Source organism: Mesoplodon bidens, assembly GCF_964165515.1.
Source record: "Mesoplodon bidens genome assembly, chromosome: 1".
Lineage (NCBI taxonomy): Eukaryota > Metazoa > Chordata > Mammalia > Artiodactyla > Ziphiidae > Mesoplodon > Mesoplodon bidens.
The window spans coordinates 110,021,229-110,046,253 of NC_138176.1; the positions used below are offsets into that span (position 1 = coordinate 110,021,229).

General features: G+C 44.1%; 1 protein-coding gene across 2 annotated transcripts in view; it reads left to right on the forward strand.

Moving 5' to 3' along the window:
* Window positions 1-19,247, forward strand: part of GNPAT (glyceronephosphate O-acyltransferase) — a 32,337-nt gene extending 13,090 nt beyond the window's left edge. The window contains exons 3-16 of one of the 2 annotated variants that reach the window (XM_081229495.1): window positions 1,102-1,278; window positions 3,441-3,570; window positions 6,877-7,004; window positions 7,722-7,797; window positions 8,050-8,201; window positions 8,349-8,479; window positions 9,921-10,144; window positions 13,395-13,637; window positions 15,317-15,396; window positions 16,254-16,394; window positions 16,669-16,768; window positions 16,853-16,946; window positions 17,417-17,478; window positions 18,949-19,247. In XM_081229495.1, coding sequence (XP_081085621.1) covers window positions 1,102-1,278; window positions 3,441-3,570; window positions 6,877-7,004; window positions 7,722-7,797; window positions 8,050-8,201; window positions 8,349-8,479; window positions 9,921-10,144; window positions 13,395-13,637; window positions 15,317-15,396; window positions 16,254-16,394; window positions 16,669-16,768; window positions 16,853-16,946; window positions 17,417-17,478; window positions 18,949-18,992 — 1,782 coding nt within the window. In that variant the 3' untranslated portion in view covers window positions 18,993-19,247. The remainder of the gene's footprint in view (window positions 1-1,101; window positions 1,279-3,440; window positions 3,571-6,876; window positions 7,005-7,721; window positions 7,798-8,049; window positions 8,202-8,348; window positions 8,480-9,920; window positions 10,145-13,394; window positions 13,638-15,316; window positions 15,397-16,253; window positions 16,395-16,668; window positions 16,769-16,852; window positions 16,947-17,416; window positions 17,479-18,948) is intronic. The other variant, XM_081229494.1, reaches the window with a different exon arrangement.
* Window positions 19,248-25,025: the final 5,778 nt, after the last annotated feature.

Sequence of the window (25,025 nt, forward strand, 5' to 3'; positions counted from 1 at the left end):
TCCAGCTGAGGTTGCCTTTATCTTGCAGAGCACAGTAGCAGCCATTGAAGGGGCTTTAGCCAAGGAAGGATGCAATGACTTTGCGTTTAAGAGACTGCTCAGGCTTGTGACATGGAGAAGAGACTGAAGAGGGACATCACTGGGGACAAGGAGTTGTAAGACCGTTGCTTCTCTCAGGTTTCCAGGGAGAGGGATCTGTAGGGACAGCATATCAGTTGGGCAAATGAGAAGTCCAGGTGTGCAGAATAAGAAGCCAGGTCATTCTCTTCTTCTCTGCTTTCCTCCAGTGCCTTCTGAAAAAACCGGCCTTTTCACCTGTGTTCTTCACCTATCCAAGTCCTTCCTGTCCCCAGGGGTCTTGTCTTTCCTACTCCCCAGCCTTCTCAACTGGCTCAAACTGGCATGAGCATTTTCTGTCTCGAGGAAGGTCCTCTCCTGGCAATGTATTCTTTCTTTTTAATGCTCCAGTTCTCTCTTTCCCTTCTGATCCTGATTCCTCAGATGTGTAGGCTGTGGGACTTCCCTAGTGGTGCAGTGGTGAAGAATCTGCCTGCCAATGCAGGGGACACAGGTTTGATCCCTGCTCAGGGAAGATCCCACATGCCGCGGAGCAACTAAGCCTGTGTGCCACAACTGCTGAGCCTGCACTGTAGAGCCCGCGAGCCACAACTATTGAGCCCGCGTGCCTAGAGCCCGTGCTCCGCAACAAGAGAAGCCACTGCAGTGAGAAGCCCGTGCACCACAAGAAAGAGCAGCCCCCGCTCACTGCAACTAGAGAAAGCCCGCGCGCAGCAACGAAGACCCAAAGCAGCCAAAAATCAATCAATCAAATAAATAAATTTTTTAAAAAACAGTTGCAACAATCTACTGAAAGTAACTACTAAGTGTATGCTCTCGGACACTAGATCTTGAGCAACAACTTATTTTAGAGAATTTGGATGTAAGCTTAAACTATATCAATTTAAATTAAGAAGAAAACGTACCATTTTGAGTTATATAATACCATTGGTCCATTTGGAACTGGTCCTACTGATTTGAGCAAAATGAATTTTGACTTTTTTTTTTTCCAGAAATTTATCCCTGCTTTCCCTTTCCTTGTAGCTTTCCAGGGAATCCCATCAATCTGCCGAGGTCCTGCGAGAGGAAGCCTGTGAGATCCTGGATGAAATGAACCACAAACTGCGTCTGGGAGCCATTCGGTTCTGTGCCTTTGCCCTGAGCAAAATATTTAAACAAATTTTCTCGAAAGTGTGTGTAAATGAAGAAGGTATTCAGAAAGTGAGTATTGCTTGTAAAAAAGCAATCTCTTCTTCAGTCCCTCACAATTTATTCAACTCAAAGGCGTCCCGCTTTGCACTAGATGAGCAGGCCCTGGTTAGCAGGTGGCATCCAGCCTGAGCAGAAAAGACTCCGCCTCTCTGCAGGGTGGTTTTTCCTTTTACCTTCAGCTCTGCAGGTTTCAGACAAACTAGCTTAGTCACTTAGTTACAGACTTTACAGACTAACCTAATGTCAGATGTTCATAGAGTTACAGAAGTCGTACAAAGAAGTCGTATATATTCTTCACCAAGATTCCCCTACAACATGGTTCTCTTTGCTTTCCTCACACACCTTTCTGGTGTGTTTTCCTTATAAACAAGGACATTCTCTTATGATGTAATTATCAAAATAAGCAAACTAACATTGGCACAGTGCTGGTAATACAGATCTTATTCATATTTCACCAGCTGTCCCAGCTGTGTCCTGTATAGGCAAAAAAAAGTCCTGCATCGTGTGTTACAGTCAGCTCCCGTATCTCTTTAGACTCTTTTAATCTAGAACAATTACTTAGTCTTTGTTTGTGTTTCATGATATTACTTTTGAAGAAATCAGGCTAGTTATATTCTAGCGTCCCTTGATTTGGGTTTGAGATGTTTTCTCGATTAGGCTCAGGTCGTGTCCTTCTCAGTGTATCAGCCCAGAAGCACGTGGCCTCTGTTTGCCTGTTCCTGGTGATGTTCACGTTTGTCAGTTGGCTGCAGTGCTCTTTGCCAGGCTCTTCGCCACTGCAGAGTTACTCTTTGTCCCCCTGTAATTAATAAGTATCTTGGGACAAGAGACTTTAAGGATGCTTCAGTATCCTGTTTTTCATCATACTTTCTTCCACTCGTTTTTACAGCCACTGATGTTTTTTGCTTGAATCAGTTATTACACTTATGATTGCCAAATGGTGATTTTTCTAATTCTGTCACTCCTGTCATTTAATTGTTTACTTTTTTCTGAAAGTAAGAGCTTTCCCTATGAAGATTATTTCTATTCATTTGTTTTTAATACCTTTTTTCTCTTACTAGGAAGCTCTTACCTTCACCGGCCTTCCTCCTCATACCTTTTAATGCTTTGTTTTTATTCAGTCATTTACTTTGCTTCCAAGTATTTCTTCCTGCTGTGACTGATTTCTAGATTGCTGACTTACGTCTGCATCTCTGTCGGAGAACGTTTGATACAGTGTTGGGAATGGGGGATGTTGCTGGCTATGTCTTAACTGATCACAGACTACCTTGCCTCGGTGGGTTATGTATTTAGATTTCAGGAAAACAGACACACGTGGGTATTTTTGAGACTGACAGCCCGAGGAATGGATCGGGAAGCTCGGATGCATCCCTCCCTGCTACAAGGCACCCACTCTCCCTGACAGTGAGCCCAGTACATAAATAGAGAAATACCATTCCTTTCCCTGGTCCTAACAATTCGTAATTTTTTTTAATCTCCCTGAGAGAAGTTTTGTTTTCTCTTCCTACAAACTACCAGTCAGTCTAGCGCAGTGGCTGACAGTTGACTTTTTTTTTTTTTTTTTTTTTTTTTTGTGGTATGTGGGCCTCTCACTGTTGTGGCCTCTCGCATTGCGGAGCACAGGCTCCGGACGTGCAGGCTCAGCGGCCATGGCTCATGGGCCCAGCCGCTCCGCGGCATGTGGGATCCTCCCGGACCGGGGCACGAACCCATGTCCCCTGCATCGGCAGGTGGACTCTCAACCACTGTGCCACCAGGGAAGCCCCTGACAGTTGACTTTTTAATTCAGACTGACAGATCCAGTCCTAGCTCCACCGTGTATTAGAGGCATGACTATGTCACAAATGAGGAAGCTAAGGCTTAGGCCTTATGTACAAATACATGGTATTAAACAGTGCATGTAAAATGCTTAATATGCTTCTCAACTAATACCTGTTAGTGATCATCACCATTATTATTATGATCCGTAAAATTTATTTTTGCTGTTCTTGAGTTATGGGAGATTATTTAACTAGAACTCTGAAGTAAGTTTTGTGCATGTGGTCGGGAGACAGAAAAGCATCACTTGTATTCCCTCTGTACATACGCACATTCTTCCATTTTCTGATTTAAGATACGATTTTAATAATATGAAAGCTGAAATTATTCAAAGTGTAACATTTGTTTTAAAGCTACAGCGAGCCATCCAGGAGCATCCTGTTGTTCTGTTGCCCAGTCATCGAAGTTACATTGACTTTCTGATGCTGTCTTTTCTTTTATACAACTACGACTTACCTGTGCCGGTCATAGCAGCAGGAATGGGTATGCATTGGTTTTCTCCCTTTTTTAAATTATAAAAACTAAGGCATTCATGGGAATGATTTTAACAGTGCCGAGGTTATTTGAAGAAAATGATGAGAATAGCCTCTCCTTCTTTCTTTTTTTTAATTTATTTATTTATTTATTTATTTTTGTCTGTGTTGGCTCTTGGTTGCTGCGCACGGGCTTTCTCGAGTTGGGGTGAGCGGGGGCTGCTCTTTGTTGTGGTGTGCAGGCTTCTCATGGTGGTGGCTTCTCTTGTTGCAGAGCACAGGCTCTAGGCACGCGAGCTTCAGTAGTTGTGGCACGCAGGCTCGGTAGTTGTGGCGCACGGGCTTAGCTGCTCCGCAGCACGTGGGATCTTCCCAGACCAGGGCTCCAACCCGTGTCCCCTGCGTTGGCAGGTGGATTCCCAACCACTGTGCCACCAGGGAAGTCCCTCTCCCTTCTTTCTACAAGTCCCAGTGTTTAATAGTTTGGATTCTGTCCTCTGCACTGCGCTCTACTGTGCCTACCCAGACATCAGCAAGCATATATGCACATAGGGTTTCTGGTTCAGGTTGAAAAATGAGATTATATGACCTGGATGTGTTACCTGCTGTTGTTATTTTTATTTGGTAATATATCAGTGGCTATCTCTGTAGGTCAATAAATAGATCTAAATTCTTTTAACATGTTTTTCAATTGTGGTAAAACGCACAAAACATAAAATTTACCATCTTCAGCAGTTTTAAGTGCACATTCAGTAACATTAAGTTCCCATTGTTGTACTGTCATCCATCCACAGAAGTCTTTTCACCTCGCAAAACTGAAATTCTGTCCCCATTAAACACTTAACTCCTCATTCTGTTCTCCCTCCAGCCCCTGGCACCCAGCATTCTCCTTTCTATTTCTGTGAATCTGACGGCTCCAGATACCTCCTGTAAATGGAGTCAAACAGGATTTGTCCTTCTGTTGCTGGCTTATTTCACTCAGCGTAACGTCCTCAGGGTTCGTCCTCAGGGTTCATCCATATCGTAGCGTCTGTCGGAATTTTCCTTTTTTTTTTTTTTTTTTTTGCGGTATGCGGGCCTCTCACTGTTGTGGCCCCTCCCGTTGTGGAGCACAGGCTCCAGACGCGCAGGCTCAGCGGCCATGGCCCACGGGCCCAGCCGCTCTGCGGCATGTGGGATCCTTCCGGACCAGGGCACAAACCCGTGTCCCCTGCATCGGCAGGCGGACTCTCAACCACTGCGCCACCAGGGAAGCCCAGAATTTTCCCTTTTTTAAGGCTGAATAATATTCCACTGTATGTATATACCATATTTTGTTTATGCATTGATCCATCCCTGGACACTTGGGTTGCTTCCACTTTTTGGCTCTTGTGATTAGTGCTGCAGTGAGCATAGGTGAACAAATACCTGTTTGAGTCTCTGCTTTCAACTTCCAGGTATACACCCAGAAGTAGAATTGCTGGGTTAGGTGGTAATTTTATTTTTAATTTTTTGAGGAACTGCCATACTGTTTTCCACACACAGTCACTGCACCATGTTACAATCACACCAGCAGTGCACAAGGGTTCAGTTTCTCCACATCCTCACCAACACTTGTTATTTTCTGTTTTTTTTAGGTTTTTTGTTTTTTTTGTTTTTAATAATAGCCATCCTAATGGGTGTGAAGTGGTATCTCATCATGAGTTTGATTTGCATTTCCCTGGTGATTAGTGATGTTGAGCATCTTTTCATATTCTTGTTGGCCAATTCTATATCTCCTTCAGAGGAGTATTCAAGTCCTTTTGGTTGGTTGTTTTCTTTGTTGTTGAATTGAAGGAGTTCTTTATATGTTCTGGATATTAACCCCTTATCAGATATGTGATTTGTAAATATTTTCTCCTATTTCACTCTGTTGATTTTATCATTTGATGAGCAGAAGTTTTTAATTTTGGTACACAGTCGGCCCTCTGTATCCACAGGTTCCACATCCATGGATTCAACCAACCATTGATCAAAAATATTCAGGAAAAAAAACTCCAGAAAGTTCCAAAAAGCAGTACTTGAATTTGCCATTCACAGGAAACTATTTACATAGCAGTTACATTGTATTTACAGCTGTTTACATAGCAGTTGTATTAGGAATTATAAGTAGTCTGGAGATGATTTAAAGTGTATGAGGATGTGCTAGGTGATATACAAATACTCTGCCCTTTTATATAAAGGACTTGAACATCCAAGTGTTTTGGTATCCATGGAGAGTCCTGGAACTAATGCCCCACAGACTCCCCCCAACCCCAGGGACAGCTGTAGTCCAGTTTATCTGTTGTTTCTTTTATCTTCTGTGCTTTTGGTGTCATATCCAAGAAATCATTGACAAATCCAATGTCATGAAGTTTTTCCCCTATATTTTCTTCTAAGAGTTTTATTGTCTTGGGTCTTATATTTAGGTCCTTGATCCATTTTGAGTTAATCTTTGTATGTGGTGTGATTTTTTTGGTAAGGTTCCAACTTCATGTCTAACACTTTTATTGCTATATAATATTCAGCAGTGTATATGTATCATAATGTGGTAGTTTTGCTGTTACAAACAAGTTTTCAATATATTTTCATATTAGTGCTTTTATTTCTGTAGGATTGATTCCAAAAAAGTAGGATTGCTAAGGCAAATAAATTGTTTATCATCTCCTTTATAAACTAGCCAGGAAAGCTGGGGTTCAAGCCTACACCTTTGCTAATAAACACAGTAAACAGTAAAGTAAAAACTGCCAGGACCTTAAGCACTTTGAAAGCATTTCCATCTATATAGACACGTGAGGAAGTTACCTGAAAATTAGGGGAAAAAGAAAAGGACCGTTTTAAAACGGATGGTAGAACTCTTTCTCTCATTCTGGACTTGCTTTTCTTTTTTAATCTGTGCCACTAAAAGAAGATTGGTATTTTCACCTGATGGTGAAAAAGGAAAGGTGAGAGCTAGTTTGGCCTGACTGTGCAGAGCAGGGAGGATATATGTTGATCTGTCACTGAGGTCAGCGGCACTGCTGATTAAGGAAATTGGCATGATGGCATAGTTGAGGCTGTCCCATTGCCTGCTGTTGCCCCCACCTCTAGCTGGTCTGGTTGTAAATGCAGAGGTGTATGGGGAGTGGGGTGCACAAGGTAACCTCCCAGCCAGCACCTGCCGACAGAGTCCCTTCTTTCCTTAATTCCATTAGATGTTTCTTCTTAAGATTAGGGGTGTCTTACATACATGAAATCTATCTTAATAGAATCTGAGTTGAGATATTCATAGAAAGCTTCAAGGTCTGCAAATCAACATTAACCATTGTTTCTTTCATAGACTTCCTAGGAATGAAGATGGTTGGTGAGCTGCTGCGAATGTCGGGGGCGTTCTTCATGCGGCGGACCTTCGGCGGCGATCAGCTCTACTGGGCGGTGTTCTCCGAATATGTGAAAACTATGTTACGGGTAATGCAAATAATTACCGACTACTTGCAAGCTGTATTTTCTTTTCACTGAAGGTTGCTCTAAGGGCTTACTTAAATTCGTGACTTTTTCTGCCTTTTTGTTTTTTCTTTTGTTTCAATAGAGACTTTTTTTATATAAATTTATTTATTTACTTAATTATTTTTGGTTGCATTGGGTCTTCGTTGCTGCGTGCAGGCTTTCTTTTTAGTTGCGGCAGGCGGGGGCTGCTCTTTGTTGCGGTGCGCAGGCTTCTCGTGGTGGATTCTCTCATCGCGGAGCACGGGCTGTAGGTGTGTGGGCTTCAGTAGTTGTGGCTCACGGGCTCAGTAGTTGTGGCTCACGGGCTGTAGAGTGCAGTCTCAGTAGTTACAGCACACGGGCTTAGTTGCTGCGCGGCATGTGGGATCTTCTCGGACCATGGCTCGAACCTGTGTCCCCTGCATCGGCAGGCGGATTCTTATCCACTGCGCCACCAGGGAAGCCCTAAATTCGTAACTTCTGAATGGACTCTTAGCTGGTTTTTCCCCCTCAAGGAATGTGCATATCCTCCGCAATCTGTTTACTCTGTGTGACTCTCTTGTCTAAGTTTCACTGCGAGCAGTGTTTGCTCAGAGGGCTGGGGGGGGAACTCGGGAAAAGGAATCAAAAGAAGCATTTATCACTTTGAGGTAGGCAATGGGTTTTGTGTTTTGTTTTGTTTGTGTTTTCTCTTTAAAGAATGGTTATGCTCCTGTTGAATTTTTCCTCGAAGGGACAAGAAGCCGCTCCGCCAAGACACTGACTCCAAAATTTGGTAGGTTCCTTACAGACTGAAGGAAAAACACAAACCCAGAGACTTCAGGCGTGGTGTCATCGTAGCTGCTAAATAGAACTTGACACTTTTTTTGCAAGACGTTCTTTACTTCATAAGTGTAACTGTTTCTTTAAGTTCAACTGTTTATATTTATGGGCTTGGTATATAATGTATACTTTTAGTATCTTCCTGCGGCCTTGTTTGCTTTCCTTTTCAAGATGTTTGAACAATCATTTCTCCGTACATTTACAGGTCTTCTGAATATTGTGATGGAACCGTTTTTTAAAAGAGAAGTTTTTGATACCTACCTTGTTCCAATCAGCATCAGTTATGATAGGATATTGGAAGAAACTCTGTATGCTTATGAGCTCCTAGGGGTTCCTAAGCCGAAAGAATCTACAGCTGTACGTAAAGGATAGCCAAGCTTGATCATATTGGAATTTAAAGAAATTAAATTTCTTTAAATTTATATTTATTTATGATGTACTTTATACACCAACTGATTTCTGAATGTATTCCTGTTTTCTTTTCCCCTGTTGTGATACTCTCAGGGATTGTTGAAAGCCAGGAGGATTCTCTCTGAAAAGTTTGGAAACATTCATGTGTACTTCGGAGACCCTGTGTCGCTTCGATCTCTGGCAGCTGGGAGGATGGGTCGGAGCCCATATAACTTGGTTCCAAGGTGCAAGGCCTGTGTTGAAACAAGGATGAAAATCTGAAAGTGTAAACTGTGATTCTTGAGTTGACCACTTCTAGCACTGAAACTTGGTTATCTGAGATCACAAGAAGCAGAAAGCTTCAATTAATATGTTCGCCGGACACTTAACTGCAGGATATATACATTAAATATGCAAAGCCAGACAGTGCTCAAACAGACAAAACAAAACACAAAACCCATTGCCTACTCTCAAAGTAATAGATGCTTCTTTTGATTCCTTCTCCCCAGGCTCCCTCCCTAGTACCCTACTGACTTAAAAGTGTGAAGAAATAAGCCATTGTTAAGAAGTGCATGTATGGGAATTGTTGAGCATTATTGGTAGGCCAGCCAAAGTATGTACTAAGTATTGTTTTTGATCCTAGAAAGGATTGTTTAATAATAATGAATGGGAGTGAGTCCCTGTTCTCAAGAAGGTTATAGTTTTGTGGGCAAGGAAATGTGTTAGCTTCTTTCAGGATGCAGGCACAGATACACATTTGGGTTTTCTTAATGTAGAGAAATACACCCGCAGGAGTAAAGGAGACAAATCGCCTGCCCAGCCAGGCTTCCATGACTGCAGCATCATTCGTAATTTATCCGTAGCGCCAGTGGTCCCACAGCAGCTGGCAGCCTTGCTCGCAGCTTCATCAGCTGTCAGAAGCAGCTGTTAGCTTTCTGCAGCCACAAGCTTTCACTTTGTCCATCTCAAATTGGCCAGTTGTATCCATTACCAGGGAGTTCTCATTGGCTACAGCTTTCACATTAAGCCACCTTATTATGTGGCTGCTGTTAGGTCCTATGCATATATCCTTGCTCCAGCCAGCTCTGGGTAGGTTCTGGATATCATCTGACTCAACGCTGGGTGATCCACGCATGAGTAGTTTGTCAGGCAAGGACCAAGGCAGTGCTTGGCAGGTGCCCTGAAGCTTCTCAGAAGGGCGGTATAGCAGTCAGGCCAACGGTACAGCCTGTCAGTACAGGCATGAGCAGTTGCCATACATATCATATCATCACCTGTTAGGTGTGTTCTACAAGAGACATGTTCAAAGTACTGTGGATTCTCAGGAGACAGCAGTTCAGTCCAGGGGAGGACGCATCGGTTTTCACAGAAGAAGTGATGTAGCCCACTGACAAAGCAGCAGCAAGTGGTTTTTGTCTGTTTGTCTTGCCTGGAACCAGGGATAGTAGAACCAACCCTCTTACCTTGAGTATTTTTACTCACCTCTCAAGAGCATAGTCCAGAGACGAATGGACAGATCCCACTCTAGTAAAGTGAAAGTATATTTTTGCAGCATGACCTGAGAGAATTCAGTTGGCAGAAAGTATGAGAAACCTTCTAAAGGGTCTGTCTTCTCCCATTCCCTTCTTCACTCATGTTGTCTAAGTAGCAGAACTGTAATTGGTTGTTCTGTATTCTTCGTTTTAGATATATTCCTCAGAAACAGTCAGAGGACATGCATGCCTTTGTCACTGAAGTTGCCTACAAAATGCAACTCCTGCAAATTCAAAACCTGGTTCTGAGCCCGTGGCCACTAATAGTTGCTGTTCTGCTTCAGAACCAGCCATCCATGGACTTTGATGCCCTACTGGAAAAGACTTTATGGCTGAAGGGCTTAGCCCAGGCCTTCGGGGGGTTTCTCACTTGGCCTGGTATGTATGTGGGACATATGTGGTGATAATGCTTGCTTTTTTTATTTCTTAATTTGGAAAAGTTGTAGCCTAGACATGAAAAAAACCCATAGAGGACTTTAAGCAAAGCATTGCTCAGAGAAATAAAGCCTAGTCTGTTTTTATTACTCCTAGGACATTGAACGTAGCGTATCAATTATTTGAGAATAATTGTTTACATGTCATTTCTCCCTATGAGGCTCTGAGTAGACAGAGGACCAGAACACGCTCCCGTGCTTCGTAGCGGAGAGGAGAATAAATAATGACTCTGCACTCCACATGTTCTTCCCTCTACACCCACCTCTTTCTTTTTTTTCTTTTAAACTTTTTTTTTTTTTTTTTTGGCTGAGTTGGGTCTTCATTGCTGCATGCGGGCTTTCTCTAGTTGCGGCGAGCGGGGACTACTCTTCATTGCGGTGCGTGGGCTTCTCATTGCGGTGGCTTCTCTTGTTGTGGAGCACAGGCTCTAGGCTCACGGGCCCTAGAGCGCAGGCTCAGTAGTTGTGGCGCACAGGCTTAGTCACTCCGCAGCATGTGAGATCTTCCCGGACCAGGGCTCGAACCCGTGTCCCCTGCATTGGCAGGTGGATTCTCAACCACTGTGCCACCAGGGAAGTCCCTATACCCACCTCTTTCTACCACATTATATTTGCAACCCATTTGCCTCACTGGGTTGTAAGGATTAAAGGGCTGGTCTTGGAGAACTGTATACAATTCTCTGATAATAACAACTTTGTAGAAACCTCACTGGAGTTATGAAGACTATGCTGGGAGTTTGGGATGTATATGACAGTAGTTAGCTTAAGTTGTTTTCAATCTCTTTCATTTAAAATCGTAGAGACTACAATTGGAAATGCAGTCTTTTTAAGACTGGATAATTATTTATAGTCAAGTATTTACTGTCCACTCATTAAACCTATACTGAGTACCTAGTGGGTGCTGGGAACTACCAGGGGTGCAAAGATGAACTAGATGCAACCCCTGTTCTGGAGGCTCTGCTGGTGTGTAGAAGGCAGGGTGGGTAGTAATGTGTAAGCTAGTAGAGAGGGCTCAGTGACATAAAGACAGAGCTACAGACAGATTGCTGGGGCTTACTGAGACTGCTGTGCAGGAAAGGGCCCACACGCAGGGAAGATTTCATAGAAGTTACTTGAGCCCATCTTGGTGGGACGGTAGGAGCTCTTCAGGAAGACAGACGGAGAGGAGCATTGCTAATGTAAGGATCAGGAAACATGCGATGGCTGGTGTGACAGCCCTGGGCATCCCTTGAGCTGCTGGCGGTTGGTAACATTAGAACATTGGCTCTGGGAAGGGAGTGATGGAGATGGAGATGTGGACAGAGGCTGGATCATAGAGGCCCGCTGCCTGGGGATCTGGACTGGAATCTGTAGGTCACAGGATGCAGACGTGGGTTTTAGGCAGGGAAGTGTGACGGATTGGCCTTTAGCAAGCAGCCTGGTGTCAGGTTTTGTTGTGTTTTTTTATAGGGAGGTATGTTTTTGTTCTTTTATTTTGGCTGCACTGAGTCTTAGTTGCGGCATACAGGCTCTTAGTTGCGGCTCCCGTGCTCGGTAGTTGTGGCACATGGGCTTAGTTGCCCCGTGGCATGCGGGATCTGGTTCCCCGGCCGGGAATCGGACCCGGGGCCACTGCATTGGGAGCGTGGAGTTTTACCCACTGGACCACCAGGGAAGTCCCCTGATGTCAGTTTTAAAGATGGACCACAGTGGGGAGACAGGGAGACAAGCGAGAAGGTTGCCGTGCGTAGATAAGAACTCAGGAAGCCGAGCCAGGCAGCGGCAGAGGGCGGGGTGGCTGAGAGAGGCCGGGAAGAATTGCCAACAGGAGTGCCAGCCAGTTGAGTGTTGGTCACCGGGAGGGAAGTAAAGATGAATCCGAATCCCAGTATTGTTAACGGTCTGATGGAAAGCAAAGGACACGTGGACTGCAATACAAGGCAGAAAGTCGTGAAAGAGGAATGTTTGGCCCAGAAACGTGTGAAAGCAGAGGAATCTGTCTTTCTAAGGTGTTAGTTTTTCAAGAGGGGATAAATATGTGGCCAGTCCACAGCGAAAAGTACCTGTGCAACTGCCACGACAACTCCAGTTGTTACAAAGTGAGAGCTGCTTGGTATCCAAGTACCAGAAATCATGTAGTTATCAAACACTATTCCTAATTTAGAACATGTTATGTATATTCAGTTCCTTTTTGCTTTTTTACCCAGATTATCCCATATATTCTTAAGCATTCTATCTAGGCCTTTTTATGATGTACATGTCATTATATTGTATGTGTAAGATAAATCATCTCGTATTATGTATATGATATCATGTGCTGCATCCTTACCTTGAGCAAGCTGAGACAAGGCAGATTAGTCCAGAGCGAATGTGATTTGAGTCCGAAAGGAAAACCACACCTCCCACTTGTCCCTTCCATGACGCACTAGCAGCACCTGTGGCCCAGCCCGAGCAGTGCCCCTGCCTAACACAGCTGTCAACCAGCTCTTTGGCTCAGGGGAACAATAAAAGTATTCCACTTATCAAGAATGTTGTTAAATATCACCATCTCTTTATTAGACTTATAATTCTAACTCCTTGGCTATCTCTAGGCCAGTGTAGTGTCAGGTGATGACTTACCGGGAACTGTTATGAGCCTGCCTCTTTAGTTATCTTTGATGTAGGAAAACCAGAAAAATCTCCTCAGCGTCCCTCTGTGCGCACAGAGACCTGAAGCTAGGAGAGTGCCTCTCTGGGCTGCCCTCGGGTTTACCTGCAAAGTTGTAAAGCGATATCCTTGCCATCTCAGAATTAGTCTAAGCGAAGTGTGTGTATGTGTGTATGAAGCATGTCTTCTTGTCTTAGTATTCTTAAATTCCCATATATGTGATTTTCTTGTCATGTAACTTGCAATTACAAAACCTTGGTTCCTGAGGAAGTGTTGGTTTTCAGAGTGGGAATTGATGTGCATTTCAGAATGGCTGACAGATTTGGGGTAGATAAGAAAGCATGTTACATGTCCTCAGAGAGAGTTGATTTATGAAAGAGTGCTTTTAAAATACCCTTCACATATGGTATCATTAGCTCAATTGGTGGAGTCTAAAACCCGTACCTGGCACTTGAAAATAAATGTGTCGGGTCACTAGCATTGATTCATACTGGGCCTAAGACTCCCAGCGGTAACCATCCCATTTCTTTGCCATTTGCCTGAATGAATTGTCTGTGTGTGCGTGTAGATAATGAACTTGCTGAAGAAGTGGTCCAGTCCAGCGTTCTTCTGCATTCCAACATCGTCAGCCTCGTCAAAGACCGGGTGACTCTGAAAGTGGACTCTGGAGGCCCAGAAATGGTCGATGGGCTTGTTTTCCGGCACATCACTCTCCTCGTGTGCTCGGCTTACAGGAACCAGCTGCTCAACGTTTTTGTCCGTCCTTCCTTAGTAGCTGTGGCATTGCAGATGACGCCTGGGCTCAGGAAAGGTAACTTTTGGGAAGGTGGTCTTGAGTTTTGGAAGAGACCTGGCCGTTGAGTTCCATATAGAGAGCAACGTTTGAAGCCTTCTATTATAATGCTCTGCCACATGCCTGCAGCCCACACACCAGCAAGGGATGGGACCTCTACTCAGACAGAGCTCATTAGGGTTTTTTTTGTTTTTTGTTTTTTTGTTTTTTTGTTTTTTGTTTTTATGCGTTACCTGGGCCTCTCACTGTTGTTGCCTCTCCCGCTGTGGAGCACAGGCTCCAGACACGCAGGCTCAGCAGCCATGGCTCGCGGGCCCAGCCACTCCGCGGCATGTGGGATCCTCCCGGACCGGGGCACGAACCCGTGTCCCCTGCGTCGGCAGGCGGACTCCCAACCACTGCGCCACCAGGGAAGCCCTCATTAGGGTTTTTATTCCCCTACATACCTGGCCATAGAATTTGGGAATTGCAAGGGACCTAAGAAATCATCTCATCTCAACCTGTCCTTTTATAAATAAGGAAAATGAGGCCCGGAGATTCCTGATCCCTTAAGGATCTGGGACTAGAGCACAGCTCCCCATTTGCTGGTCTGATACTCTTTTTCTGACGTCACTTCCCTCATCTGACGGAAGCAGACAGGGCGGGTAAACAGTCCAGCGGTGTGTGAGTGCTCAGCACACGGTAGCATTCTGGTCACACCGAGGAGTATAATAATGAGTAAAACTGTTTTTTTCACAGAAACCTGTAGTCAAGGCCAGGGGTTTTCTACCTGGGCTGCACCTTAGAATATTTGGAGGCTGAGTCCCATCCCCAAAGGTTTCTGATGCAACTGGCTGGGGTGTGGGCCAGAAACTGATGTTTTTGTTTTTTGCTTTTCAAAGCTCTGTAGATAATTATAAGGAAAAGCCAGAGTTGAGAAACACTGGGCTCAGCCACAGACCTTCAGCCTTGGAAGGAACCTCAGAGGTCCAGCGTTCATGCCTTCATTTTGTGAATGAGGAAACTGGGTCCCGGAGAGGTCAGACAGCTTAGTTCAGGACACAGAAAACTCAAAGCTTGATCTAGTTCTATCTGAGGCTTCTTACGTTGGGATTTGTCCACACCTGCGGGGCACATACGTGGTCTTCTCGAGTGTTTCAGTGTGAACACCCTGAAATTGGAGGCAACCGTTTGTGTCCACATGGATGTATATTTTTCTAATGAGAAAATTCACATCAGAAAGATGGTCTATAGCCAACGGGCAGGGCTGACCTACACGCCCGAGGGATAAGACAGTAGTCCTTATGATTGTGGGCCAGTGTGTCCTAGCACTAAAGGTACAGTGGAGACATCAGCAGATATGAGTGTGGAAGGGAATGAAGGAAGCCATTCCTTTCCTTCTCTGCTAGGGAACCACGTACAGGGGAAATGAAGTACCCTGGCTTCTGCAGAATGTGGCCTCTGGCCCGTTACCAGACTGACTGGTTAGAGACCTGGTTGTAATTCAGTCTCAACCACTGAAACTATGCTAGCCTGTAGTTTCTCTGTAGGTAAAATTTGGATTGGTTATAGCTTCCTTTGGGGGCCTTAATTCTTGTTCCTGGTATATGAATAATATGCCTTTAAAATACTGCATTTTGGAATATCACGGACCTCTTGGTACTCCCTGAATGTTTAAAAAGCAGAGTTGTAATTTTATGTAATGAATTTATTTCCAGAGGATGTCTACAGTTGCTTTCGCTTCCTACGCAGTGTTTTTTCGGATGAGTTCATCTTTCTTCCAGGAAATGCACTAAAGGTAAATCCTTAACTGCCAAAGAGCAAGTGTGTTTGTGGTGTGAGTTCTGGAAATGTTAGGCTTGGATTCACGGGTGTGTCTTCCCTCCCTTCAAGGCTGCGTGCAGCAGAACAAAAGAGAAACATGGACACTCACAGTTCAACAAACTGTTTTAATTCTTGGTCGGGTTTAATCAATAACTTAGGGATTATTTGGTGAGAGGAACCAAATCTTTGAACCATTAGTGCAGCCACTGTAAATAAACCAACTCTATTTTGTTAGAAAATTTAGCAACCAGCACACATTTTCCAGCACCACTTGTTAGAATGAGTAGGGCCTTTTGCTTTGCGATTAGAGAACAGTGGTCCTGCCTGGTGGTGTAGACAGCAAGTGAAGGATCGGGCTCCCAGAGCTGGACTTCTGGCTTGCTGGGCTGGGGGCAGCGCCAGCATTGACACATGGGTTAAGTGTCTGTTATGCTGAGGGCCACAGGTTTCATTCAGTAGGAAATGAGGGCAGCCGTTCTCAGCATAACATGATTCTCAGTACTTTTTGGACTTGCTGCATGCACTTCTATTCAAGTGCAAGGAGTATGGCTCGTCAGTGCAAAGCAAAGGAAAATCTATGGCCCAGGTGATGATTTCTGAGGCTCATCAGCGTTTTGGTGTTTGCTGTATTTGAGGTCCAGCATTGTGAGTGTTGGAACAGCGCTGCTCTGGTCCTGTCTGACAGCCACAACAGTCCGGGAAGGCTTGCAGAATTAGCTGGTGTTCCCCTTGTTGTGAGGGCGCAGGGCTGCACATGCTGAGCCAGCAGTGGATCGTTGACCTAAGTTATAAATTAGAGGATGCATTCTGTCTTCTCCCCTCCCCTTGCAGGACTTTGAAGAAGGCTGTTACCTGCTTTGTAAAAGTGAGGCCACACAAGTGACGACAAGGGACATCCTCATTACAGAAAAAGGAAATACTGTGCTAGAGTTTTTAATAGGACTCTTTAAACCTTTTGTTGAATCTTACCAGGTGTGTAAATCTTTCGCAAGTTCTCCTTCATCCTCCCGTAGCAAATATAACTAAGACTTTCCTACCCTGTACTTGTTTCTGGTCTGAAGAGCAAGTGTCTTCCCCAGGTGAAAGGTAGAACTTTTTTTGGCGGGGTTTGGGGGGAGGTCTTTATTCTGCTCTAATATAATGTAGCATTCTGTTAAGAGGGGCAGTGTGAAATGATTCCTCTTCTCCTGTATTTGGCGGCTCTTTTTCACTTTCTGTTCCTCTCATCCTCCCTCTTAAAAATTAGATAATTTGCAAATACCTCTTGAACGAAGAAGAAGACTACTTCACTGAGAAACAGTACTTGGTGAACGTTAGAAAATTCACAGGTCAGCTTCTCGATCAAGGTGAGTCACACCTCTGTGGGCGGTAACTTCTGTTAGTTGAGCACAGAAAGTAAGCCATTAACTCTCCCTTTCCCTCTCTTTTAGGTGCCTCACAGTGTTACGATGTATTATCCTCCGATGTACAAAAAAATGCCTTAGCAGCTTTTGTGAGGCTCGGTGTGGTGGAGAAGAAGAAGGTGTAAGTAACTGTGCACAACGCCCAGGGTGAGCTCAGGGGGCAGTGACAGCTCAGAACAGTTGAGCACCAAGTCGAGAGAGAGAGATGTGGAAATGCAGGATCTAGGAAACATTACATCATGCTTCACTTATCTATGTCCTGATTAGCTAAGTCACTCTGAGTTACCATGCGAATTTTATTGTGGGTGTGAATAAAAACCATATTGAAGCAAAGAAAGAAAGTGCTTTAGGCTGGCATTTTAGCTTCAACCTAATATGGAAATTTATAGGTTAATTATAAGAAAAATTGGGGGGCGGGGCATGTTGTGTGTGTGTGTGTGTGTATTCTTACATATATATACACACAACTTTCAACTATTTAAAACTAGCCCTGAGGAAGACTGTTTAAAAGTAGTCTTACTCTATAAATAATGAATGTTGTCTTTTCCTCCTAGTTTATGTAATAAGAAAGCTTGTTACTTTTTCTCTTAGAAATAGTGATTATATATTTACTGTGAATGAACCTGCCACAACAAAGTTAGAAGAAATGCTTGGTAAGTGCTGTTTAATAAAAATATGATGGGTTTGCACATTGCATTTATCAACATATAGTAAAACAAGAAAGTATGGCACTAAATACTTTATCAAAATGAACAGCAGAGTTTTAGTATACGCAGAGAACTATTTCTGTCATCTAGAATTTTCTCAAGGAAACTAAGGAGAAAACTAACAGAGAAGACACAACAGGCATAAAATAGGCGGTCTTATACAACATAAAAAGGATCAGCTCCTGACATAACTAATCAGGGTCCAAGATCTAGACCCTTCACATCTAGTCTTGGTGAGCATCAAGAAAACCCCTCTCGTTATGGTCCTTAGATTCATTTGCTCCCTCTCCACACTCAAATCTCTTCTTTCCCGTGTGAGGGGTCGGGGTCAATGTCCACATCATATATAGACTCTGAACTTGAAATTGGGGGCTGATAGCACATCCTTGAGAGAATAATCCACTCCAGACTCTTCTGCAGATCCTATCAGCTTATAACGAAATAGTCCAGCCCCAAAAGGCGAGGCCATTTGTTTATGGTATACAGTAAGAGTCAAGACTTTTGATATAAACAGATTTGAAAGGTCAGAGGAGGTAGAGAACACTTCTCATAGGAATGATGGGGTGACTTTAGAAGGGGAGGGTGTTAGCTTTTGAAAAAAAATAATTGCTGATTATATTGAAAAAGCACTAGCTCACTGAGTGGATATTCTTACAAGTAGTATTTTTGTACCTAATCGTAACTCAGTACACTTGTCAAACCTGTATAGAAGAGCTTTAGATAGATGTCTGCTGGGATTAGGGGAAAACCAGGGCAGGCATATGGTTAAAGGAGAGTCATTGAAGAAAAAAGTATAGAGGGCAAAGGTATAGTTGACAGAGATAGGGAAGGTGAAAGTACTAATTTCTTGTTGAAGAAAATACGTAGGTTGAAATCCCAGTCTTTTTTCTTTTTTTTTGGCCGTGCCGCGACTTGCGAGATCTTAGCTCCTTGACCAGGGAATGAACCTGGGCCCTCAGCAGTGAAAGCACGGAGTCCTAACCACTGGACTGCCAGGGAATTTTCCCCCCAGTCTTCTATTTATAGTATGTCTGAACTTTCAGAATACGTAACCTTGAAACTCGATTTTGAATTTGATGAGAGGGGCATAAAGCTAAAACAAACCCCAAAGCCCTCGTCGTGAGGACGACGGGATTGAGTTCCTCCTCTCGGAAGGCAGATACGTGAGTGTGAACGTACTAGACCACCATAGACGTGCAGTTCAGGAAACATGGCTGTGGGGCTGGCCATGCCCATCGCCTCTGTGACACCACTGCTTCTCCAGCAAAGGGCACTGCTGTCTCCATTGGTGCTTTGTCAGTCTGTAAAACTCTGCACAAGTGTCATGTGTTTCTCTTTTGCCAGTGCCTAAATAGTTGTACAAGGAAGGGCAAACTCAATATCATTTCATGAGCCGTCTCTGTCTTTCTCCCTTAGGTGGTAAGACACCGGTAGGAAAACTGGCAACTGCAAAGCTTTAATGATTGCCAAATGGTTATGGAAAAATTGGTCATATAATTACTGTCATCCAAGGACTCGTAAGAGGGAAGCAAAGGAAGAGACCCATCTTCTCGTCCTTCATAAGGCGTCAAGAACGGCGGGCTCAGTAGAGAGGAAGGGTGACCAATTTAAGCCATCCGTGAAATCTCCACGATGGTTAAAAAGGCATTTGTGTCCAACTCCGTGTGTGTTTTAAAATAAAACAGGCTTTTGGAAACATGTTTGGAAAAACAAAACCCAGCTCCTATTTCACTAACACTTTTTAACTTATTACATGTATTAAACTGTTACGTTGACTTCTGAATTAAAGTGCAGCATCGAGTCAAAAGGCTCTGGCTATCAAAAGAAAACTACTAGAAAGGGCATATCTTAGACTTCTCCTGGCTTTCTTTAATTAAAGTTGCCTCAAACAAGTGCACATTTGACAGAGATCTGTAATACGGTAGCTAGCTTACAGTAAATTTTGCCACCCAAGGGCCTTAATCAATAAAACTGAATTAGAGAAAGTACATGGAACAAAGAGAAGTTAGGAGAAGTGTCATATATAGGCTTAACAATTCAAGGGAAGAAAAGTTTGAAATAAGGTGGGTGAACAGCAAAAACCTTGACAGCTAGCCACTACTGGAAGTGACATTTAAGCTGAGAATTAGGGTGAGAGGAGCCAGTCCTCGAAGTGTGGGGTTGAGGTGACAGGAGGTACAGGGGGTGGGTGTGCAGAAAGAATAGTGATTGAAATGTCTTGGGATTGGTTCCAAAGGACCTGAAATCTGGCTGAAACGAGTCACGGGAAGTGAAATTAAAAAGAAAGGCAGGTGTATTTGTCTGCTTGGGCTGCCATATGAAATACTACAGAGTGGGTGGCTTAAACAGCAGAAATCTGTTTTCTCACAGTTCTGGAGGCCGGAAGTCCAAGACCAAGGTGCCAGCAAGGTAGGTTTCATTATGAAACCTCTGTTCTGGGCTTGTAGGAGACCACCACCTTGCTGTGTGTTCACATTACCTCTTTGTGCACCTGGAGACAACAGTCTTCTCTGCTGTCTATTCTTAGAAGGGCACTAACCCTGTCAGATGAGGGCCCCACCCCCATCTACCCCATCTAGCCCTAATTACTTCCCAAAGGCTCATCTCCAGATACTGTCACACTGGGGATTAGGGCTTCAGTATTTGAATTTGGGGGCCACCATTGAGTCCATAGCAGCAGGGCTCAACATCTGTAGTGGCTTAGAGACTCTTGTAAAACATTTGAACAGGAATATAAGTGCCACGGGAAATGCTAAAACGTTTCTCGACGTGGTTGTAGGACTATCTGTATGCAAATTCCTGGAATGTGTGTGCGTTCCCCAGAGGCCAAACTGTTTCTGCTGCACATTCGGATTGGAGAGCCATTGCTCTAGTCCGTGTGTGAGGGGCAGAGGGGCCCTCCGTGTGGCTCTGCTTGTTTGGGGAGCCAGAGAAGACTGGCGTGTGTTGAGGCTGCGTAAGAGCTGAGGAGTCAGTTGGGCTGTTCATGGCTGAGGGCTGTGTGGCATGCCACCCAAACGGCACCGAGCTGCTGCCCTCCAGGGAGACCAGAGCAGTGGGGAGGCAGAGTCCTGGCCAATTCTAGCTGTGTAGGCATGCCTTACAAAGAATCCCTGTACACCCGGTTTGGTTACTTGTTCTCTTCTCATGCCATGAATATATGTGTTGAAGACTAAGGTGACTTTTATCTACTTTGAGAGCTGTTTGTAATGCATTTCAGGTTTGGGGACAAAGACCTTGGAGTTTTGGGTGCACGTGGCTGTAGACTTGTCTCCTGGCCAGCTCTGGCATCAGAACCACACAAGTAAGCAGACAGAGGAGAGGCAGCAAAATGGGGTGCAGCCCAAACCAAATGAGGCATTGCAGCAGAGGGAGACAGCTGTGGGAGGTGGCAGGGGGCACTTTTCCCCTCTCAGTCTCCTCAAACCGTCCCAAGTCACCCAAGTCACCCAAGTCTTAGTCAAAGAACAGCACGCTTCATATGCTGTCAGAGCTTCCAAGCGTGTATCCTGTGCCGTGCCGCTCACGAGCTCCTGCACACACCACAGTCACAAGCCACACTGCTGTCCCTAAGGCCTTCCCCTCCACACCCCCGCCCAATCTATAAATTCTGGAGCTGCTCCTGCTTTGAAGTAAGTAAAAAGACCCTTAACATCTGGTTTTCCAGAACAGTCTCCCATCCAAACAGTATAATGTAGCGGCTAAGAATGCAGGCTCCAAAGCCCAACTGGCTGTGAAATCCAACTCTGCTGTACAGTAGCCCTGTGTTACATGTGATTTGTTTAAACTCTCAGAGCCTCAGTTTCCTTATCCATAAAATGGGGATGATGCTAATACCTCTTGAGTTGTGAGAAACGTGTGTCAGTGAAATGTTTGAAACAGTCCTTGGGAGTAAGTGTAACCTGTTATTACTGCTACTCCTGACTGGGACAAGCCCTCCTTGGCTTCTCAGAGTAAATGAGATTGGGTGCTTCTGGAGCGGTCATTATGGCCATAGGCACTCGCATCCCTGACTTAGAGCAGGTCTCAGCCTAGCTGTTCAGCCCAACAGCATTATGGGGTGGTGCGTTGCTCCATCTCTCCCTCTCTCTCTTGCAGACACCTGCCATCTTCCAAGGTCAGCTGGGCCTTGGTGGAAATCACAGCTTTTCCCGACATCCCTTCTTCCTCCCACCAATAGAATGGAATCCTTCAACATGGGGTAGAAAACAGATTTTGATGCCGCCTTTGACTTGTTCGTATCTTTACTTTTTTTTTTTTTTTTCCAGATTAAAGTTATCAACTCTGACAGAAGTGTGAATCCCCTTCAGTAGGTTCACACACATCATTTTTCTAGAGCCCACCCTGGCTGGGCTGGTTGCTTTCGAGGCCTGCTGTATAGCTGTCAACCTGGGGTTTCCTGTCACTGTTACCTTAACAGTTCCCTTCACTTTTCTGCATGGGACTCCCCTCCCTCTTGGATCCCATGTCTTTCTTTTTGTTTATTTGTTTATTAATGTTAGTGAAGCCCATGTTCCAGGGGTATGAGGGATTAATATTTTAGACTTCACCTGCTTAAAAATATCTTTTTTTGCACTCATCGTTGTCTGATGGCTTAGCTGGGTATAGAATTCTAGGTTAGAAGACTTCCCTGGTGGTGCAGTGGTTAAGAATCCGCCTGCCAATGCAGGGGACACGTGTTTGAGCCCTGGTCCAGGAAGATCCCTCATGCCGCGGAGCAACTAAGCCCGTGCACCACAACTACTGAGCCTGCACTCTAGAGCCTGCGAGCCACGACTACTGAAGCCCGCGTGCCTAGAGCCTGTGCTCTGCAACAAGAGAAGCCACTGCAATGAGAAGCCCGTGCACCGCAACGAAGAGTAGCCCCCACCCACCGCAACTAGAGAAAGCCCACACACAGCAACGAAGACCCAATGCAGCCAAAAAATGGATTAAAATTTTTTAAAAAAGAAAGCAAGAAAATAGCATAGAATTCTAGGTTAGGAATAATTTTCTTTCAGAATTTTGAAAAGCATTCTCCATTGTCTTCTGGTTTCTAAAGTCGACTAGAACATTCTGATTCCTGAATGTAAACTGTTTGCTTTCTCAGAAAGTCTTTAGAATCTCAGTTCTGAAATTGCAGGTGATGTGCTTTGTTCTCAGGGAGTTTTTGTGGCTTAAACAAATTTATTATTGTACTGCTTAGGAGGTCAGAGGTCTGGAAGGAATCTCAACGGGCTGAAATCCAGGGGTCAGCAGGGCCACGCTCCCTCTGGGGGCTCTAGTGGGCTACTCTTGGTTGCGGTGCACGGGCTTCTCATTGCTGTGGCTTCTCTTGTTGCAGAGCACGGGCTCTAGGCGTGCGGGCTTCAGCAGTTGTGGCACGTGGGCTCCAATAGTTGTGGCTCGTGGGATCTAGAGTTTAGGCTCAGTAGTTGTGGCACACGGACTTAGTTGCTCTGCTGCACGTGGGATCTTCCCGGACCAGGGCTCGAACCCGTGTCCCCTGCATTGGCAGGCGGACTCTAACCACTGCGCCACCAGGGAAGCCCTCTGATTCTTACTGATTGAGGCACATGCCAAAATAATTTTGTCTTCAGCAACTTTACTTAGAAACACCAGCTTGAAATAATTCTGTATATAAGTGATCGTCTGGTTAATGACAGAGTGAAAAAACTGGGCCTGGGACCTGGTCTTGAATACAGCCTGACACTCAGTGGGGAGACACCTTAGCCAGGTATATGGCTTTCGCTGAGTCTCTTCCTGTATCTGTACAATGAGTATAACAATACCTATTTTCCAGGTTATTGTCAGGATCAAATGAGATGAAGCATGTAATAAAGGGCCTGGTGCAAACTAGTCACCTCATAAATGAGAACTGTCATTAGTTATTAAAGAAATGTGCTCAATAGTATTTATTTAATAAGCTTTTATCATCTATGTTATGCCCAACACTGCTCTAGGGAAGTTGATGGGAAAAAATGAAATGCAAATATTCTGTGTGAATGAAACATACATGTGTTTCTCAATACATACAGAATGTATTTAACATACAGACAGCTTACCTATCCCGTACATCTCTGACACAGTGTGAAATGGAGGAGAGATTCAATGGGATACCTCCTTACCTCCTTGTAAGAGCTCTGACTGTCCTGGAAGCTTGGGGTGGCTCATTATACGTGAAGTGACACAAGTCACCTGTGTCACACCGTATGATTTTTCGTTCTCATTGTTCAGGAATCAAAAGGAATGCGGATGTGTCTCATCACTTCACTGTCATTATTATCATGCTGCACACACTCACCTATGAATGACACAAACACTGGATATCCATGCAAAAATTCTACGGAAATATTCATTAGAATCAGGCACTATATTAAAAGAATTAGGCGTTACAACCAAATAGAATTAATTCAGAGTGTGAATGCGGTTCAGTGTTAGGAAATCTATCTTAAAAACTTACCGGGCTTCCCTGGTGGCACAGTGGTTGAGAGTCCGCCTGCCGGTGCAGGGGATGCGGGTTTGTGCCCCGGTCCGGGAAGATCCCACATGCCGCGGAGCGGCTGGGCCCGTGAGCCATGGCCGCTGAGCCTGCGCGTCCGGAGCCTGTGCTCCGCAACGGGAGAGGCCACAGCAGTGAGAGGCCCGCGTACCGCAAAAAAAAAAAAAACTTACCAAATTAATATGACAGAGGAGAAAAATAATGATTAGCTCACTAGATGCTGAGATTCATTTGATAATTCAACATGCATTCCTGACCTAAAAAAATTAAAACCACAACTCTTAGTTAACTGGAAGAGATGATCACTTCCTTAACATAATGATCAAAAGCCAATATCAGGCTTTGAGGGGAAAAAAAAAAAACAGGAAAAACACTTCTAGTAGATACATATCTGGTATAATTTCTAATTCCTTGATATTAATATCAAGCAAAAACTATGATTAACATAGTTTTGGATGTTCAACTTAATATAGAATATTAAGAGAACTCCATAAGATGTATAAAAATTTAAGAGGCAAAATTATCCTTATTTGGGTGATGTGATTATATACTGGAAAGCTCTTAAAGATTTCATTCACAAAAGCATTACAGATGAAGTACCGAGGAATAAACTCACGAAGAAACGTGCAAGATCTACCTGAAGAAAACTTGAAAATGCTGCTGAAATATGAAAGTACACTTGCATAAATAAATAAGATTCAAAATTATAAAGATGTCAAATTTCCCTAAATTAGTCTACATTCAATATGATTTCAATCAAAATGCCAACTCTTTTGGAGGATGGTAAGAAATGTCATTAACTTATTCAAAATGCAATTTGAATAATAAACATGTAAGAATACTTAGGGAAAAAGTGAAACAGCAGAAGAGTGAGACCAGTCCTACCAGTTATTAAATTACAAATCTACAATTAAAACAGGTTGATAATGGCACAGAAATCAAAATATCAGTTAAACAGAACATAGAGCCCAAAATGTACCCAGATACACATCTAGTACAACTATAATAAATT